Consider the following 20,179-nt stretch of genomic DNA (forward strand, 5'->3'; position numbering starts at 1 on the left):
ATGTAAAAGTTGTCTGCATTACTGCCTTGGAGCACTCGTAATCCTAACTGATTGAAAACCAAATAATTGTGCTTGCTGGGTCAATCTATAAATACGGTGAGAATATTATTTCTTGCAATTCGCTGTGTTGTGTATATCAGATTATAGCTCTGCATGAATATTAACAGTAAGAATTCAGTGAATGTGAATTTACCTTCTTTCATCCGTTGGCAGGGGACGCATTGGCAAGAGACTCTCAGCTGACATTCTAGTAGCAGTGAGCATGTTCATGGGTCACATGACACTTATATTGGACCCTAGGAATTTTGGAGTTTGTTCATTGTTCTCTACACTGTTCATGGTATTGTACGAATGCATTAGAATGTTATTTTTGCTACACTGGTTTCAACAAGGTGTGTAAAATACTCATTAGATGGGAGAGAAGTTATCGGTAAATTTGTTGCTTTATTTAAATTAATATACATATGGCTAAAATCACTGCCATTTTTAATGCAAATACATTTTTAAATTGTGAACTTAAATTACTAATTATCTAAGTGATTAGTCAGGGTGTTTGAAGAATAATGAGTTCACGTGTTTTTCTTTGTCCTTAATTAAAAATATTTGTTTCTACCATGTTGGGTAAACGTTTGTATTGATAGGACTATATTTGTTTTCTTTATAGAATTCCTGTAAGAAAATCTGATAAATGGGAAACAATGGACATTATACACAGCAATAGTATGCATGCCGAATTATAAGCAGGGCTAATGATCTTTTGGAACTGTGAGGGCGCTTTTTTTCGAAGAACAATATTTAAAGAGAATACTTTATTGAAACTGTGCAGTGAACATTAAAGAGCGCCAATGGGTGGGACATTGAGGCAATTGCCTGTCGCTTTTCAGAGAAAAAAATTCAGATGAGCGACTGTTCAATTATAAACATCATCAATAGCTGACTGTATGTACGTTTTTATTTGTAGAGGTAATGGAGACCTTAGAAACAACATAGATTATAAAATTAAAGATTCTTTGACTTCATTATGTCGTATACTTGTAAGCAACACATTTTTTAAAAATAATAATAATGTAATTTAGTATGGCAGTGGAAAAAATATTCCTTTTTTTTTTCTTGTGTTTACACAATGGACATGATATACCATAACCACCGATTGATCGAGAAGATTTTGGGAGGCTTGAAATATGTTTAGTGTTTCATACTTTATACGTTTTATGTTTTTTACTACCAATTTTTGATACTTTGATTTTGTGCTTCATGGGATATGGCTGTACTTGTACACCCAGTGCTTTTATGACAAGACAACAATTTAATTTTTAATAAACTCATTTATTTTTATAATAATTTTAATTTGGAATGAAGTGGATTGTGAATAATGTTTTTTTAGCAATGTATGTTCATTGTTTTTTTTAAATATATATTTATACTCACAATCCAGTGACTGATGGTGATTCTGTTCAAAAAGTACTTACACTAAGCCATACCTAGAGAAATGCATTTTAAACGCATTTATTTATAGATGCATTTTAAACGCTTTTTTTTTTATAAATACGCTTAAAAAGCATTTACACAAAGCCATACATAGTAAAATGCATTTTACGCGCATTTATTTTCAAACAAATATGGTTCAATATAATAAACATGTTTAAAACGAATTTTAAACTTTATTGCCCCAAATGTTGAGAACATGGCAGTTTAATGTTATGCTTTTGAAGTCAAACTAAAGTTGCAGTGAGAGACTAACTAGCATTCTGGGCAAAAACGAAATTGTATGAATAATATAATAATAATCAAATATGAATGAATGAACCTTCCGGAGAATTGCATGATTTTGCTTCTATTGTTTTTTTAAAGTTTCACACAGAACTCTTCATTTAGGTAAAAGAATAAAAGCCAATAAAAGAGTACATGTATTCCATGAATAATGAATATTATGTTGAGCGAGATATTGTATTATTTTACAGCGAAACTGACTTTCAAATTTGCTATAAAGTCAATTTGAACTAACCACATTTTTTGTTTAATATACAATTGTTATTTGTTTGTCAACGTTTATGTTTATTGATTATTTGTTATATTACTCCACGTGCAAGGAGTGGCATTTGATGTTTAGCAACAAGTCTATCTCTTGACTTGTGTCTCCATACTTCCAAAAACAGTGAATACAAGACGAATTTTCACACTCCAAATTACAAAATATTTTTTTCTTTTTTTGATATTAGTGATAACCATGTTGCATTTAATGTACCTAACTATTTATACCACATTTCCCATAATCATATAACACATTTAGTCTCTTGTTTACATAATATATCTCTAAACACCGACACTTACAATTAACCAACACAGACTAAAATACTCTAGAACATAACAATGAAAAACATTGCATGATTCCATTAAAACCATCTCTGACAGTCACATATTCAACACTAATCTTTTTCGCTTCTCAAATCGGATGAAGAAAGGCATGATTTTCGTCATACCAATGGTCTGCTTGATGTTAGTGTCATTGACGATATGGATATTGTAACGCTGTAGTAAATTTGCAAAGAAAATAAACAACTCCATTTTCGCTAACTGTTGACCGAGACAGGCACGTGGACCTGTAATAGATGAATACATAAATAAATAAATACATTATCAGTTTTTCGAACACGCTGATCGCTCTGTTTTTCACCAATATACTTATGGTAATCAATGGTTGCCATAACCTACCTTATGTTTACTTTTCATTTTAGTTGACATTCACATTTTCAAATTGCTCTTAGCTTGCTATCATATTTACTAAAACGCCCCAAGCAGTGGATAACTATTATCTATCAACTTACTTAAATATCAAATCTTACTGGGCTTTTTCTTTTTTTTTATTCTTTCAGTCGTTTCACTTTCTTTTCTTAATTTTCTGACTACGAAAACCTGAAAATCTGAACAACCCAAATAAATTATCCGTATGCAGCATTACACATGCTATATCAATAAACCAATCAGAGAAAGTCTTGTATACAGGAATTTTGCCTTTTTCGGGTAAGCGTCCTTCATGTATATGTTTGGGTGATTGGTTATTGAAGTTTGAAGGTATTGTGGTGTATCTGTGTATTTGTCACACTAATGATTTGATAGAAAATACAGATGTTTTAGAATATAATACACATGTTTTTAATTTAAACAGTGTGCTTTTAATTGAAACAGTGTATTTTAATAAAAAAACGAAAGTCATCTTGTTTATATAAATTATGAAAACATTTACTATGCACAAAGGTACGAAACATTAATTAATATGATAACTATGCTGGCAGAAACATAATATTCCAAATGTGAAACAGTTTATGTCCACTCACTTCGAAACACCCGACAGCCATTGTATGTATACTCCGTGGTCTATGTATATTGTGTTGTGTTTACATTTATTTTTTCAATGGAAATTTGCTTGATGATCTATGATTGAAAATGCTATTTCTGGGTCGCCGATTATGCCAATATGTTAGAGGTCACGCATCTAGTACTTTTGTGAGGTTATTCTTAATAATAATGTGAGGTAATTACGAGGATACATCAAAGTATGCAGGAAGACAGTACAGCGGAGAATCGATCGACGCACAGCAGCGTACTGTCTGCGTGCATACTTTGAGGTATCCTCGAAATAACATTATTATTATACATCTTTTCCTTCCAAGGATACATTATGGGAATGTCGAAATCAAAAAAGTTTAGAGCAGAATCAGCAAACTAATTTTTGTCGAATCCGTTCAGACTCTGGTGGCAACTATGTTTGTTTTTTTATTATTAAACGACGCTTAGGCGCGTAATTATTCCATATTTGGAATTCACATTTCCTTCTATGATAGGAAGAAAATATCCCGTAAAATACCGCAAAATTCCGGGACACTCTGTAATTTATGGCGTTACGGTGATATAATATTCAGTATTTGCTATGTTACATTCTTTTTGAACTGCTTGTCTCTTTTGGTAATTTCGAAATTCCTATTGATAAAGAATATGTCCCACTTGCAACTGTTTTAGTTATGTATATATGTACTTACCTATTCCAAATAGCAAGTAAACACGGCTTTGTGGAGTGTAAACTCCATTATTATCCAGATTTCTCTCAGGATCGAATTTTATTGGATTGGGCCAGTATTTTTCGTCTCCCTGCACGGACCACAAGTTTGGCACTACATAAGTTTTCTTGCGAATAAAATAACCACAGATCGATGTGTCTTCATTGGTTATACGAGGGATGCCGAATGGTGAGATGGGGCGAATACGAGTAGATTCAAGTAGAACTGCATTTAGGTAATGGAGGTTATATCTGTCATTTACATCTGAATCTCTATCAGGACCAATTACACGATCAAGTTCTATTTTCACCTTCTTCTGCACTTCTGGGTGATACACCATCATTAATGTTGTCCATGTGAGTACATCACCAACTGTCTGGTTGCCGAAAATCATGTCGAGTAGGGCTAATATTAAAGAGTCATTGTTGAACTCCAACTCGGGCTGATCACGCCTCGCTTCAATCTCATCCAAATAGCAGTCGATATAGTTTTTCCTGGCTAGTTTGTAAGAGTTTCCAAGTTTCTTCCGCAGTGCAAGTCTGTTCTCAATTTGATTTTTGATTTATGTACGTTCTACAAATATATGGCTGAGTACCCGTTTAGTGCTTCCAAATGGGATTTTGGTCAATAAGGGAAAAATGGTCATCACGACAGCTGGGTTGGTATCCAAGGAGAATCCTTCTAATGCATCAAAAAATTGTATAGCCTTTTTGTCATTATAGTCGAATCTTTTACCAAAAATAAATTGACACTGGATGTTACAGACAGCATGATGGTAGAATATATCAGGATCAAAGGATTCGCCTTTTTTAGTACCAATCAATTCCCTAATCACACATTTTACCTCTGTTTGAATTATCTTGTAATAGTCATCCGTTTTTCCCCAACCAAACTCACGGATTAAAACTCTAGTAAACTTCCTATGCTCCTGCCAGTGTACACCTCTAGCGTAAGCTATTCCTATAAAAAGATAATTAGCTTTCATTATATACACTCAACCCGTTATATGAAACACATTCTCCACGTTTTCCCTACTTGTCCAGGTCGATTTAGAGCAATAGTTGCCAATATATATATATATATATATATATATATATATATATATATATATATATATATATATATATATATATATATATATATATATATATATATACAGCGATTTTGTAACGTTTCGTAATATTGAAAGTGGCATAACCATTATGATAGTAGGTTGTTCAGAGCTCGAAACACATCAAATTGGGACAACGCACGCTAGCGACAAAAAGTTCATACCAAATTACTTTTTTCCCTTTTTCATTGATTTATTATGAATCCTGAGAATTGTTATTTCTGGAACAATAAATCTGCTCAATTTCAAAGAATCGAGTAATTATGTCAAAATAATGCTCATTACTATTATAATAATTTGTTAACACGGATATTTAGGGAACTAGGCACACGAAATGAAAATAATGATGAAGAGTATATATAAAACGTGACAGGTGTATTCCATCACATTGACTTAACCGACAATATGCTTCCCCGGTACCGCTATTCATTTTCAATTAGTTAATTTGAAAAGTAGATCTAGAGCAATACGTGATTGGTGTACTTTTGAACGCCACAATCTGTCTCTCTTAAATTTGGTTGGTAAAATTTTGCACTTTGGTCGGTAACTCAAAATTGTAATTTCCAGTTGTTCCACGCTCCTTCTCCTAATAATTAGGTTAGTTGAATTGTTTTTCTCTCGCAAATACGGTTCTCAAAGTTTTCCATGCAAATAGGCGAATTTTAAATATAAGTTTGTCGAAAGATGAATTTGAGAACAATATTTAATGCCTGTAAGATGTTTCTCACCTCTCCCTTGGTTGTCAAAAATTACAAGTCGAGTTGATCCAATTTTTAACCGAAAAGTTTCTATATTGTTGGTCAATACTAAAACGTTTAATTGTAAACAGATATTGACATGTAAAACAACAACTCACTAGTAGAAGTCCATCTTATGACGCTGCCTTGAGCTTATATAACAATATTGTTGGTCATTCTTTGTCACCATACATTCATGCTTGAATCGTCTTTATTAAGTTGGACACATTACAAATATGACCTTTACTTGACATTGGCTTTTAGTTTTTGGCAATTTTCATAATTTTGAATTTAACTTTTACTAGACTGTGGCCTTTGCAAAGCAATATCTCAAAATCTAATCACACCAGGCAAAGTATATGTTACAATAGCGTGGGAAGTTTTATTTGAAAAGACCCAGGATACAAGTGGTTAACGAGAATTCTTGAAGAGAAAGACTTGTTTTTTTGTTCTCTTCATTAGAGTTTGATTCCCCTGCGTCATCCCGGCACTGTTTCAAATCCATAATATAAATCAGCGAAACAGTTGACTCAATGACATCAGGAAATTGGACACCATTTGTGGGCATGAACCAAGTTCTGTAGACCTCGTTCGCAAGCATATCATGGCAGTCATTTGCGATTAATGATACTCCATATATTGTTTAATTATTAATACATATTAGCATCAGTAGTATACTGGGGTATATTTCGTTTTGCTTTCAAAATACAGGACTTGTATTTGCTCTTGATATATTGTTATTGTTACGTTATATAATTAACCTAACATAGCCTACCCATTGTTAGTGTTTATGTCTTTGTGAACAACCTTTTAATATGCTTACAATTCACACTGCTCACAGCCATAAATACCAATTACACATCTTGAATAATATAGTCACTTCCTCTTCAACCCAAATATCAGAGGCTCATTTATTACTATTTCAAATATTTAAAATACCAATTACGAGTTTTTAGGTAAAATGTAACGTTTATGTTCCAGTACGTCTACACTTGTTCTTTTGTGGTCACTCTTGTTTATAGTTTATCATCTTATATTATGTACAGTCACACAACTACACATTAAAAATTTTGCATTTACTCATCGATCATTTTCATAAATCTGCTCATCGTTTCCTGTGTGTGAATCTGGGAAAGCCCTTTTTTGGTGTATGCAAAGGCATATGTAACTACTTTGTAAAATTTGATAAAAAATATATTATTATTTTTCTTATTTTAACTTGTACATGAAGCTAACTTGCTGCATCTGATTAGACAAAATAATTTAGGGATGTTTTAGCTAGAACATAATTCAGTACGACAACAAACATCAGTATAGTGTTTTATTATATTTATTGAGTTTATCATATAGGTTACTACATTGATAATGTGTAGATGCTAACTCATACATATACAATGCAGGGAGACAATCCATGGTGGTTGTTTATGACGTCTATTAATACTTCATTTTCATTTTAATCCCTCAATACCGAATCGTTTTTCCGAGGAATTCTCGGTTTTATCTTCATTCTGTTTCTTGATCGCATTATCATCATCTTTCATCTCTCTTCCAATTTCTTTAAGAAGGACTCCGAATACTCTATGTACTTGTATCACTGACAGTGTTGCCAAGAACAGCAACATTACAAGTCGAGTTGATGCCATTTCTACGTGAAAATACACAGTATATATCAATACTCACAGCTCATAACAAAAATACGCTGAACATATTCACCAACATTCAAAAAAATGAAATTCAAAGAGATGTTAACCGATATTTGAACAAACATTGATGCGATTAAAATTTTCACAGTAGGAATTATTTCTTCAGGAATCTTCATACTGCGATATTGGAACAAGTTAATCTATTTGGACTATTGTTCATTCTATAACACCGTTATGTACATAATGTTAGTCACATTGAATATCACTTGAATACAATACCTGAAGCCTTTCTATTGTATTTTATTAAAAAAACGGAAATATTCAGCCTTACCTGTTATTGTATTGCGACTGAAATTACTGGAAATGGTATGGTACGTTGTTGCTATAAATACGTCTTGGATAATCAGGATTATGTTAAAGGTCGGCATGTTTATTCATCAGATGGTGGTTATCTTAATGACAGAGGGATGTGGAAATAACATACTCTTCAGACAAAAAGTCGTATAGGGCAATTTACAATTCCGGAGTATGTCAGTGCGTCAATATGGAACATAAATACGTGACATATCTGCTAGGTTGGGAAATCAAATGAACTGCGATTTCTGCTTTTTGATTATTTCATCCTCGCACAACAAACATATGTGATGGGTTGAAATATCCATTAATTGGAACGCTGCGTTTTATAAAAATGTTATTAAACGACTTCCTGTGTTTGAGAAATATGGTTAAAAGCACCTGTTTTTATCTTCACCTCTTTGAAATTAATATAATTTTGATAATCAAAAATAAAGTTCAATGAATTTAACGACTTAATTTGTAAGTAAAGGGCTTTGCACACGCATGTTCCATATTTAACAATAATAACAGATTAACTGGTAGTTGAAGGACAGCTACGATAATACTAAGGGTACTGGAACCTCGACCTCAACCAGGCCGGTAAACTACCGTTAGCGTCCAAGATGCCGTAATTATTACAGCAGATTTTGCGAGATGTAGGCGGTTGTCTGCGGTGTGTGTTGGACAATAGACCAATGATATATCATACGAAACAACATGATGTATCCATGATGTAAAGTTCATTCGTGGGAACCTTTTTTTCAAATATGGTGAATTTACATATATATATATATATACATGTATCAATATTTAAGTCACCATTTTGCGTGTATTTTTAGATATCACATTTAAAACAAAATAAAAATGTCATCGTATTGAGGTGAAATTCTGGAATAATCAGGGTTGAATCATTTGTGTAAATAGTGTACTATGTTCACCAAGGTGCCAGAAATCTTTCTCGTGACAACAAATATTATTCAGTTATATGTATTCAGTTTGCGTATAAAAAATATAAAAAGTGAAGAAATTTTAAATCCAGATATTTTGTATCCAGAAGTTGTCAAATGTTTGCACATTGGTAACCCAGACCTCAAGAGGGCGCTATACTGAATAAAAGTATCAAATATACGTTTAATTTTTAAATCCAATATGGCTAGAAGAGGCACGTAACCGCTGACGTTATTATTTGTAAAATCATCTACATAGACTATAATATAATATGACAAGGTTCAAAATGACAGCCGAAGTCAATAAGTACAGGGATGTTGCAAGTTTGGAAGTATGATGTACAGTTGTTAAAGAAAGTATTGACAGTGTTTTTATGCTTAACTATGAAAACCTAAACGTATACAAATCTACAGTATAGCTGAAAATAAGGTTGACGAATTTGAGAAAATACAGTTACTAACTCTGTTTTTTATCGCGATTGCGAAGTCGATTTAGAACAGTCACTATTTCCCTTGTCATTTGTTCCGTGAATGTAACCGTTCAAATATTTGTCACCGGTTTTGCTTTCTTGTTATTTTGTGTTCAATATATTAATTATCATTTTCATCGAAACTTTGAATTTGTGTAAACTGTAATTACTAAGCTATAGGGTTCAACTGCTGTAAGTCAAGTCATATTTGTTATGGACAAAATGTAGACTTATTTATTGTTATTTATGTTTGTTATTGAGACTATGTTTAATCGCCTAAAAAAATAGTTAGTGTACTTTATTATACAGCATGCATATATATGTAATTATTAATTTAACCTGGTGAACAAACAGCGCCTCTAATGACAGGTTTGAGTAAGCCTAGGTAAGAGGTCAGTTGTGTGTAAAGTATGTAAAAGTTGTCTGCATTACTGCCGTCCAGCACTTCTAATCCTGACTGATTGAAAACCACATAATTGTGTTTGCTGGGTCAATCTATAAATACGGTGAGAATATTATTTCTTGCAATTCGCTGTTTTGTTTCTGTTAGATTATAGCTCTGCGTGAATATTTACTGCAAGAATTCAGTGAATGTGAATTTACCCTCTCGGGGGCGCTGTTTCCCATGTCATGTAGTTTATCGTGTGCTGTATTTTACTGTATGAATTATTGTGTACAGCAATTTTTCCTTTTATTTTTGTTTGTTTGCAGTCAATCGTTGCTTGTCAGGCGATATTGGGACTGTAATAAATTAGTTGCAAGTAATATTTGTGTATATTGATTTGTTTCATCCGTTGGCAAGGAACACATTGGCGAGAGATTCTCAGCTGACATTCTAGTAGCAGTGATCATTTTCATGAGTCACATGACACTTATATTGGACCACAGGAATTTTGGAGTTTGTTCATAGTTCGCTACACTGTTCATAGTATTGTATGAATGCATTAGAATGTTATTTGTGCTACACTGTTTTCAACAAGGTGTGTAAAATACTCATTAAATGGGAAAGAATTTATCGATAATTTTTTTGTTTTATTGAAGAAATACATATGGCTAAAATCACTGCCATTTTTAATGCAAATACATTTTTAAATTGTGAACTTAAATTACTAATTACCTAAGTGATTAGTCATGGTGCTTGAAGAATAATGAGTTCATGTGTTTTTTCTTTGTCCTTAATTAAAAATATTTGTTTCTGCCATGTTGGGCAAATGTTTGTATTGATAGGACTATATTTGTTTTCTTTGTAGAATTCCTGTAAGAAAATCTAATAAATGGGAAACAATGGACAGTATACACAGCAATAGTATGCACAACAAATTATAAGCAGGGCTAATAATCTTTGGAATTGTGGGGACACTTTTTTCGAGGAACAATATTTAAAGAAAATACTTCATTGAAACTGGGCAGTGAACATTGAAGAGCACCAAGGGGTGGGTCATTGAGACAATTGCCTATCGCTTTTCTGAGAAAATATTTCAGATGAGCGACTGTTCAATTATAAACACCATCAATAGCTGACTGTATGTACGTTTTTATTTGTAGAGGCGATGGAGACGTTGGAAAGTACTTAGATTATAAAATAAAAGATTCTTTAACTACATTATGTCGTATACATAAACAATAATAATGTAATTTAGTATGGCAGTGGAAAAAATATTCCCGTTTTTGTTTCTTGTATTTACACAATGGACATGATATACCATAACCACCGATTGATCGACAAGTCAGATTTTGGGAGGCTTAAAATATGTTTAGTGTTTCATGTTTTTTACTACCAATTGTTGATACTTTGAGTTTGTGCTTCATACGATATGGCTGTACTTATACACCCAGTGCATTTATGACAAGACAACAATTTAGTTTGTAATAAACTCATTTATTTTTATAATAATTTTAAATTTGTAAGAAAGCGTATTGTGAATAATGTTTTTTTTAGCAATGTATGTTCATTATTTGCAGAAATCTTTGATTCTCAATCACAATCCAGTGACTTTTTTGTATTTACACAATGGACATGATATACCATAACCACCGATTGATCGAGAAGATTTTGGGAGGCTTGAAATATGTTTACTGTTTCACTGTATACGTTTATGTTTTTGATTTTGTGCTTCATAGGATATGGCTGTACTTATACACCCAGCGCGTTTATGACACGACAACAATTTAGTTTGTAATAAACTCATTTATTTTTATAATAATTTTAAATTTGTAAGAAAGCGTATTGTGAATAATGTTTTTTTTAGCAATGTATGTTCATTATTTGCAGAAATCTTTGATTCTCAATCACAATCCAGTGACTTTTTTGTATTTACACAATGGACATGATATACCATAACCACCGATTGATCGAGAAGATTTTGGGAGGCTTGAAATATGTTTACTGTTTCACTGTATACGTTTATGTTTTTGATTTTGTGCTTCATAGGATATGGCTGTACTTATACACCCAGCGCGTTTATGACACGACAACAATTTAATTTTTAATAAACTCATTTATTTTTATAATAATATTTAATTTGTAATACAGCGGACTGGGAATAACGCTTTTTTTTAGCAATGTATGTTCATTATTTTCAGATACCTTTGATTCTAAATCACAATCCAGTGACTGATGATGATTATGTTCAAAATGTATTTACACTAAGCGATACCTAGAGAAATTCATTTTAAACGCATCTATTTATAGATGCATTTTAAACGCTTTTTTTATAAATACGCTTAAAAATCATTTACACTAAGCCTTGCATAGTAAAATGCATTTTACACGCATTTATTTTCAAACAAATATGGATCAATATAATAAACCTGTTTGAAACGCATTATAAACTTTATCGCCCAAAGTGTCGAAAACATGTTTTTGAAATCAAACAAAAGTTGCAGTGAGAGACTAACCAGGTAATTAAGCCATTCTGGACAAAAACATAAGTAGAAATTGTATGAATAATTGAATGATAATCAATTTCGATTTACATTGCAAGATCAGTATTCGTCAGTGTATTTGTGAGGGTAACAATCCATCTTGAAATATCTAGAATATGTTTTGTTTATCTGCATATAATTGGATCTTTTGAAATGACAAGACGTCGTTATGGTATTATTCTGCAGCGTTACTGACTTACAAAGTTGCTATAAAATCAACTCAAACAAACCACATTATTATTTATTTGTCAACGATTATGTTTATTGATTATTGTTTCTATTACTCCACGTGTATGCAGTGGCATTTGATTTTTAAATGCAAAGAATCTATATCTCCTTAAGACCTGTGTCTCCATGCTTCCAAAACCAGTGAATACAAATTACAAACTATTTCTTTCTTTCTTTTGATCTTAGTGATAACCATGTTACATTTAATGTACGTAACTATTTATACCACATTTCCCATAATTATATAACACATTTAGTCTCTGGTTTACATAATATATCTCTAAACACCGACACTTACAATTAACCAACACAGACTAAAATACTCTAGAACATAACAATGAAAAACATTGCATGATTCCATTAAAACCATCTCTGACAGTCTTATATTCAACACTAATCTTTTCGCTTCTCAAATCGGATGTAGAAAGGCATGGTTTTCGTCATACCAAGTGACTGTTTCATGTCAGCGTCCTTGATGAGATGGATATTGTAACGCTGCAGTAAATTTGAAAATAAAATAAACAACTCCATTTTAGCTAACTGTTGACCGAGACAGGCACGTGGACCTGTAATAAATGAATACATAAATAAATGCATTATCAGTTTTTCGAACACGCTGATCGCTCTGTTTTTCACCAATATACTTATGGTAACCAGTGGTTGCCACAACCTAACTTTTCTTTATGTTTACTTTTCATTTTCAAATTGCTATTATATTTACTAAAACGTCCCAAGCAGTGGATAACTACTATCTATCAACTTACTTAAATATCAAATCTTACTGGGCTTTTTCTTTTTTTTATTCTTTCAGTCGTTTCACTTTCTTTTCTTAATTTTATGACTACGAAAACCTGAAGATCTGAACAATCCAAATAAATTATCCATACGTAGGATTACACATAACTAGATAAATAATAATAATAAGTATGCACTTATATAGCGCCATATATCCAAAATAAATGTTCATAGGCGCTTTACAAGACAAAAAATAATAAAAATATTAATTCATGAATAAAACATTAATAGCAACAACAAAGAAAAACTACTGAGTTTCAAAAGTCTGTTTAAAAAGATGAGTTTTAAGTTTCTTCTTAAAAATGTCAATATTGTCAGATAGTTTGATATGTAAAGGTAGTTCATTCCATAAGGCAGGTGCAGCATGGCAGATGGCGCGTGGACCGTAAGATTTAGTATTAATTTTCGGAACGTTGAGGAGAAGATTATTAGTGGAGCGTAGACTGCGGGTAGGTTTGTAAGATGCAAACAGTTCACAAATGTATGATGGTAGGGTGTTGTGAATTGCACGAAAGGCGATTAACATGATCTTGAAATTAATGCGTTGTTGAACAGGAAGCCAGTGTAAGTTGTAAAGAACTTCAGTGATATGGTCAAATTTCTTGGTCCTTGTAATGAGGCGTGCCGCAGTATTTTGAACGAGTTGGAGCTTACGAATGTTCGTCTGGGCAATGCCGAAGAGGAGACTGTTTCCATGGTCAATCCTTGAACAAATGAATGTACTAAATGTTTTGTGGTTACATTAGTTAGGTACTTCCTGATGGAACTAATATTGCGTATATGAAAGTATGATGATTTACAAATACTATTCACACGATTTTCCATGGTCATATGCTTGTCGAACTCAATGCCAAGATCACGAGCAGATGTTGTTGGCACAATGGTACAACCCTCAATCTGTATAGATGGTAAATTTAGCTCAATTTAGATCAATAAACCAATCAGATAAAGTCTTATATACAGGGATTTTGCCTTTTTCGGGTAAGCGTCATTGATGTATCTGATTGAATGATTGGTTATTGAAGTTTGTATCAAAGTTATTGTCGAGTATCTGATCTTTTGCACACTTATGTTTTGATAGAAAATACAGATGTTTTAGAATATAATACACATGTTTTAAATTTAAACAGTGTGTTTTTAATTAAAACAGTGTATTTTAATGAAAAAGAAAGTCATCTTGTCCATATAAATTGTGAAAACATTTACTATGCACAAAGGTACGAAACATTAAACAATATGATAACTATGCTGGCAGAAAACATAATTTTCCACACGAGAAACAGTTTATGTCCACTCACTTCGAAACACCTGTCACTCTTTGTATGTATACCCCGTGGTCTATGTACATTGTGTTGTGTTTACATCATTTTTTTCAATGGAAATTCGCTACATGATTCACGATTGAATATGCTATTTCTTGGTCTCCCATTATGCCAATATGCTAGAGGTCACACATATACTACTTTTGTGAGGCTATTGTTAATAATAACAAGCCAGTAGGCTGGTTGGCGATCCGCTCCGCTCAATAACAAGTGAAATGTGTTTGGATGTTTCCATGGTAGGACATGAACGTGAAGCCAACGTCGGTCTATAACTAAATGGGCCCCGTATACGAAGTTCGCAAAAACCATTCAGTCTTTATAGGTCACTCATTTATTACTAGGACGTATTCTGCAGTTACATTTATTATTTTGTGATAGTATTTTCCAGAATGAAGGCAGCATTTACAGTTCATTCAAAGTTCAAACTTGTGTTGGTAATACGATGGACCAAAATTTGTTTTCAGATTTTTCCTAACCTAATAACTAGGGTGAAGGTGTGACCTACCTGCCATGTTTGATCGAAATCGGCAAAGCCAAAAAAAAAACAGAAGAAATAATACGCGAAAACACTGAAAATTACACAAACCCACAAAAGTGATTATAAGGGCAATCCTAGCGGAGCGGATTGCCAATATGAGGTTATTACGAAGATACCTCAAAGTATGCATGAAGACAGTTCAGCGAAGTATCGACCGACGCGCAGCAGCCTACTGTCTGCGTGCATACCTTGAGGTATACATCATGGGAATGTCGGAATCAAAAAAGTTCAGAACAGAGTCAGCAAAGTACTTTGTGTGGAATCCGTTCAAACTCTGGTGGCAGCTATGTTTGTTTTTATTATTAGAGGACGCTTAGGCGGGTAATTATTCCATATTTGGAATTCGCATTTCCTTCTATGTTAGAATAAAAATATCCCGTAAAATACCGCAAAATTCCGGTACACTCTGTAATTTATGGCGTTACGGTGATATAATATTCAGTATTTGCTATGTTACATTTTTTTTGAACTGCTTGTCTCTTTTGGGAATTTCGAAATTCCTATTGATAAAGAATATGTCCCACTCGCACATGATTTCCAAATGTATTTATAGAGCCTCGAACAGAACAGAAATGTTCATAATCTTTAAGAAATTGTTTTAGTTGTGTATATGTGTACTTACCTATTCCAAATGGCAAGTAAACACGGCTTTGTGGAGTGAAAACTCCATTATTATCCAGATTTCTCTCAGGGTCGAACTTCATTGGATTGGGCCAGTGTTTTTCGTCTCCCTGCACGGACCACAAGTTTGGCACTACATAAGTTTTCTTGGGAATAAAATAACCACAGATCGATGTGTCTTCATTGGTCATACGAGGGATACCGAATGGTGAGATGGGGCGAATACGAGTAGATTCAAGTAGAACTGCATTTAGGTAATGGAGGTTGTATCTGTCATTAACGTCTGAATCTCTATCAGGACCAATTACACGATCAAGTTCTATTTTAACCTTCTTCTGCACTTCTGGGTGATACACCATCATTAATGTTGTCCATGTGAGTACATCACCAACTGTCTGGTTGCCGAAAAATATGTCGAGTAGGGCTAATATTAAAGAGTCATTGCTGAACTCTAACTCGGGCTGATCACACCTCGCTTCAATCTCATCCAAATAACAGTCGATATAGTTTTTCCTGGCTGGTTTGTAACAGTTTCCAAGTTTCTTCCGCAGTGCAAGTCTGTTCTCAATTTGATCTTTGATAAATGTACGTGCTACAAATATATGGCTGAGTACCCGTTTAGTGCTTCCAAATGTGATTTTAGCAAATAAGGGAAAAATGGTCATCACGACAGCTGGGTTGGTATCCAAGGAGAATCCTTCTAATGCGTCAAAGAATTGTATAGCCTTTTTGTCATTATAGTCGAATCTTTTACCAAGAATAAATTGACACTGGATGTTACAGACAGCATGGTGGTAGAGAATATCAGGATCAAAGGATTCGCCTTTTTTCGTATCAATCAATTCCTTCATCACACATTTTACCTCAGTTTGAATCATCTTGTAATAGTCATCAGTTTTTCCCCAACCAAACTCACGGATTAAAACTCTAGTAAACTTCCTATGCTCCTGCCAGTGTACACCTCTAGCATAGGCTATTCCTATAAAAAGATAATTAGCTTTCATTATATACACTCAAACCATTATATGAAACACATTCTCCACGTTTTTCTTACTTGTCCAGGTCAATATAGAGCAATAGTCGACAATATATATACAGCGATTTTATAACTTTTTGTCATATTGAAAGTGGCATAACCATAGTAGGTAGTTCAGAGCTCGAAACATATCAAATTGGGACAACGCACGCTCGCGACAAAAAGTTCATACCAAATTATTTTTTCCCCATTTTTATTGATTTATTGTGAATCCCAAGAATTGTTATTTCTGGAACATAATAACTCTGCTCAATTTTAAAGAATCAAGTAATTATGTCAAAATAATTTGTTAACACGGATATTTAGGGAATTAAGCGCACGAAATGAAAATAATGATAAAGGATATATATAAAACGTGACAGGTGTATTCCATCACATTGACTTAACCGACAATATGCTTCCCCGGTACCGCTATTCATTTTCAATTAGTTAATTTGAAAAGTAGATCTAGAGCAGTACGTGATTGGTGTACTTTTGAACGCCACAATCTGTCTCTCTTAAATTTGGCTGGTAAAATTTTTGCACTTTGGTCGGTAACTCAAAATTGTAATTTCCAGTTGTTCCACGCTCCTTCTCCTAATAATTAAGTTAGTTGAATTGTTTTTCTCTCGAAAATACGGTTCTCAAAGTTTTCCATGCAAATAGGCGAATTTTAAATATAAGTTTGTCGAAAGATGAATTTGAGAACAATGTTTAATGCCCGTAAGATGTTTTTCTCCTCTTCCTTGGTTGTCCAGAATCTCAATCTGAATGTTGACGGATCTTTCATTGAAACTCTCGTTCTGTCTCAGCAGAGCTTGTTTAATTGCAACATAACCATTCAGCACAACCACTTCTTTTGTCCCTAGCTTTAGTCTGTACACGTTACCGTATCTTTTAGCAATGTTCATCATGTCCTGCCAAGGGTTTCGACTCCATATCATGTGCAGGTTTCCGATGATTGGCAGGACAGGTGGACGAGGTGGTAGTATTTTGCCACATCGATAATTTGACCCCGGTCCACAATGTCGCATAATCCAGGAGAGGAGAACAAAAATAGTGATGCCTAGAACGATGGTTGTAACATCAATATTAACTGTACTCATGGTAGCAGCAATTTGTAGACGCCGGAATGACTAACACATGTTCTTCTTAACTGCCCTAGCAAGACGAGTATCGTAAGGCACACATGATTAAAGTGGTAGTGACAGACGGTCGATCGAAAAAAAACTACCGTATCATGGGAAAATTATTTATAGAACGGATTTATTTTCTTTGTAAAAAAAGATCAAATCAAAATAGTGTCGATCAAAAGATTATGGTGTCATGGGAAAAATATGTTTTATTTATTTACACATTAGGGTTATCTTTATATCAAATGACAGTAATGAATATTCATCATATATTTATATTGTATTCTTAACATAATATATTATTTTTATACTCTCAGTGTGATATTACTAAGTGTGTTCTGACTTTTCTAACAATTATCAATCAAAATGACTGAGTTGACCGTATACCGAATTTCGCGGATCACGAATTTCGATTTTACATTATCCCATTGCTGTCGTTAACAAAACTGTGTGACATATCAGCACCTTAGTCAACCGAATACGTCATTCTGGTTGACGAGCAAAATTACAAGTCGAGTTGATGTCATTTCTATGTCGAATTACAACAATTGTTGATAGAAAGAACTATGATGAGCATATTCACTAACTTTCATAAATAATGAAAAGCAAGGAGATGATAAAAACCGATATCTGATCGAACATTGATGTAATTATAATTTTCATGCTCGGAATTATTGCATTCCGAATTTTCATAACGCGATACTGGGACACGTTAACGCTCTCTTTCATAACACGTTTATGTACATAATGCGATTCAGAATGAATAATCAATTGAACACATTAGCTGAAGGCTTTTTATTGCATTTCAATTTAGAAAGAAAAGCAAATTCATGGCCTTACATGTATGTAAAATACCAAAACATTTGTTAGCAAAATGTCATGGTATGATTATGTTGCTACTATAAACACGTTAATCTGTAGTATGGTAATGGTCGTCATGTTTTATTCATCAGGTCGATATCTCAATGACAGAGGGATGTGGAAATAACATACTATATGTAGATCTTTAGACAACAAACGGATAGGGCAATATATAACTCGATGAACATCAATCTAACTAGCCGGACTATGTCAGTGCGTTAATAAGAGACATACATACGTACTGGGTTGAAAGATCAAATGATTAATTCATCCCCGCAATATTGGATATAACCACATAACATATGTGATTGTATTGGTTGAAATATCAATTATTTTGAATGCTACGTTTTAGCAAATGTGTCCGGGAAAATGTTGGTACTTTTTCTCTTCTTTAAATTTAAATTACCATATTTAATAACCATAAATACGGTTCAATGAATATTTAACCACTTAATCTTTAGATAAAACGGAAATAAAATATCAATTCTGCGGGTCAGGTGTTTGAATACGCATGTTTAACCATAATCTATTTACACATTGTAAATGATAACTGAAAGACAGCTACGTGAACACTAACGGAACTGCAGCCCAATCTGGGGTTGTGTTTGACACAAACTTATTACCTCATTACCTCGGTCACGTGGTTCGTGACGTAAGGGGAACATCTTGAGGTCATGGGGCTTCCCCTGACCTAGATTTCTTTCTCCGTCATTGGCTGAATCGATTAATGCCTACAGTTCAAAATAGTCATTTTGACTGACCGGAGTCTGGGGGGGGCCCATTGCGGGTCCCTCTGTGGACCCGTCCTTGCACGTATGATCGGGCAAACCGCTGCCTGCAGGAGCAGACTGCGATGAAGCCCTCCGATCAGCAGGGGGGCGAGAAATCTCGGGACATCCACTGTCGGGCCTCTCACTCGTCGCCACGGTACACGAGGCACCAGTAGACAAGTAGGAGGACTTTCTGCGCATGCTACACACCACTCACATTACTGTACGCACGACTGCTACAAACTAGAGCGATGCGGTCAGTCTTGGTAATTTGCACGCGGCCTTGGAAAGCATCCCAGGCCTCGGAACCCCAGTTGTTACCAAAAAATCACTAGGCAAAACCCCAAGCCCCGCACACAGTCTAAACACAAATAGCATTGCTATGTGGGTTGCAAGCTGGTAATTCCTGGTGGCAACTACCGAACGATCGCCTCAATTTGGGCAAAAAAAGGAGGTGAAGAGCCTCAGGCGTGTTACCCTTCTTGCTATCCATTACTAAAAACACGTTGGTACAAAATGAAAAAGACATGCATGAGAGGAACGAATTACAGTTAAAAAGCTGACACAAAGGAATCCAACATCGTGGCCATCGTCACCCGAGTTTTTTTCTTTCTTGTAAGGCAATGCACACAAAAAGGCGACACAGGGTAAAAAATAAGAAAGACTTATCCT

General features: G+C 33.9%; 1 protein-coding gene, 1 long non-coding RNA gene and 1 pseudogene across 3 annotated transcripts; all 3 read right to left on the reverse strand.

Moving 5' to 3' along the window:
* Positions 1–1,587: 1,587 nt before the first annotated feature.
* On the reverse strand, positions 1,588–5,040 carry LOC146730099 (cytochrome P450 2C8-like; annotated as a pseudogene). The gene is made up of 2 exons (XR_014927879.1): positions 4,038–5,040; positions 1,588–2,600 (listed from the first exon to the last, which is right to left on the reverse strand). The product of XR_014927879.1 is annotated as a cytochrome P450 2C8-like (transcript).
* Positions 5,041–7,217: 2,177 nt separating this feature from the next.
* On the reverse strand, positions 7,218–7,974 carry LOC144359877 (uncharacterized). Its single transcript, XR_013422096.2, has 2 exons — positions 7,878–7,974; positions 7,218–7,548 (listed from the first exon to the last, which is right to left on the reverse strand). It is a non-coding gene; the product is annotated as an uncharacterized LOC144359877 (long non-coding RNA).
* A 4,635-nt stretch (positions 7,975–12,609) lies between these two features.
* LOC100368662 (cytochrome P450 2C11-like) lies at positions 12,610–19,708 on the reverse strand. Its single transcript, XM_085494423.1, has 4 exons — positions 19,499–19,708; positions 17,465–17,879; positions 15,730–16,689; positions 12,610–13,018 (listed from the first exon to the last, which is right to left on the reverse strand). Exons 1-4 carry the CDS (start codon positions 19,706–19,708, stop codon positions 12,846–12,848), a joined length of 1,758 nt encoding a protein of 585 aa, XP_085350549.1. The 3' UTR covers positions 12,610–12,845.
* Between the last annotated feature and the right edge of the window lie 471 nt (positions 19,709–20,179).

Source organism: Saccoglossus kowalevskii, chromosome 20 (assembly GCF_978046115.1).
Source record: "Saccoglossus kowalevskii chromosome 20, keSacKowa6.1, whole genome shotgun sequence".
NCBI lineage: Eukaryota > Metazoa > Hemichordata > Enteropneusta > Harrimaniidae > Saccoglossus > Saccoglossus kowalevskii.

What these genes read in the sequence shown, in the direction of transcription:
- LOC100368662 (XM_085494423.1), bottom strand. Translation starts at nt 19,708, where the DNA reads ATGCGCAGAAAGTCCTCCTACTTGTCTACTGGTGCCTCGTGTACCGTG. An exon ending in TGGGCCCCCCCCAGACTCCG is followed by an intron (nt 17,880 to 19,498) that starts GTCAGTCAAAAT and finishes AACATGTGTTAG; the next exon opens with TCATTCCGGCGTCTACAAAT. An exon ending in TTACTTGCCATTTGGAATAG is followed by an intron (nt 13,019 to 15,729) that starts GTAAGTACACAT and finishes CATTTATTACAG; the next exon opens with GTCCACGTGCCTGTCTCGGT.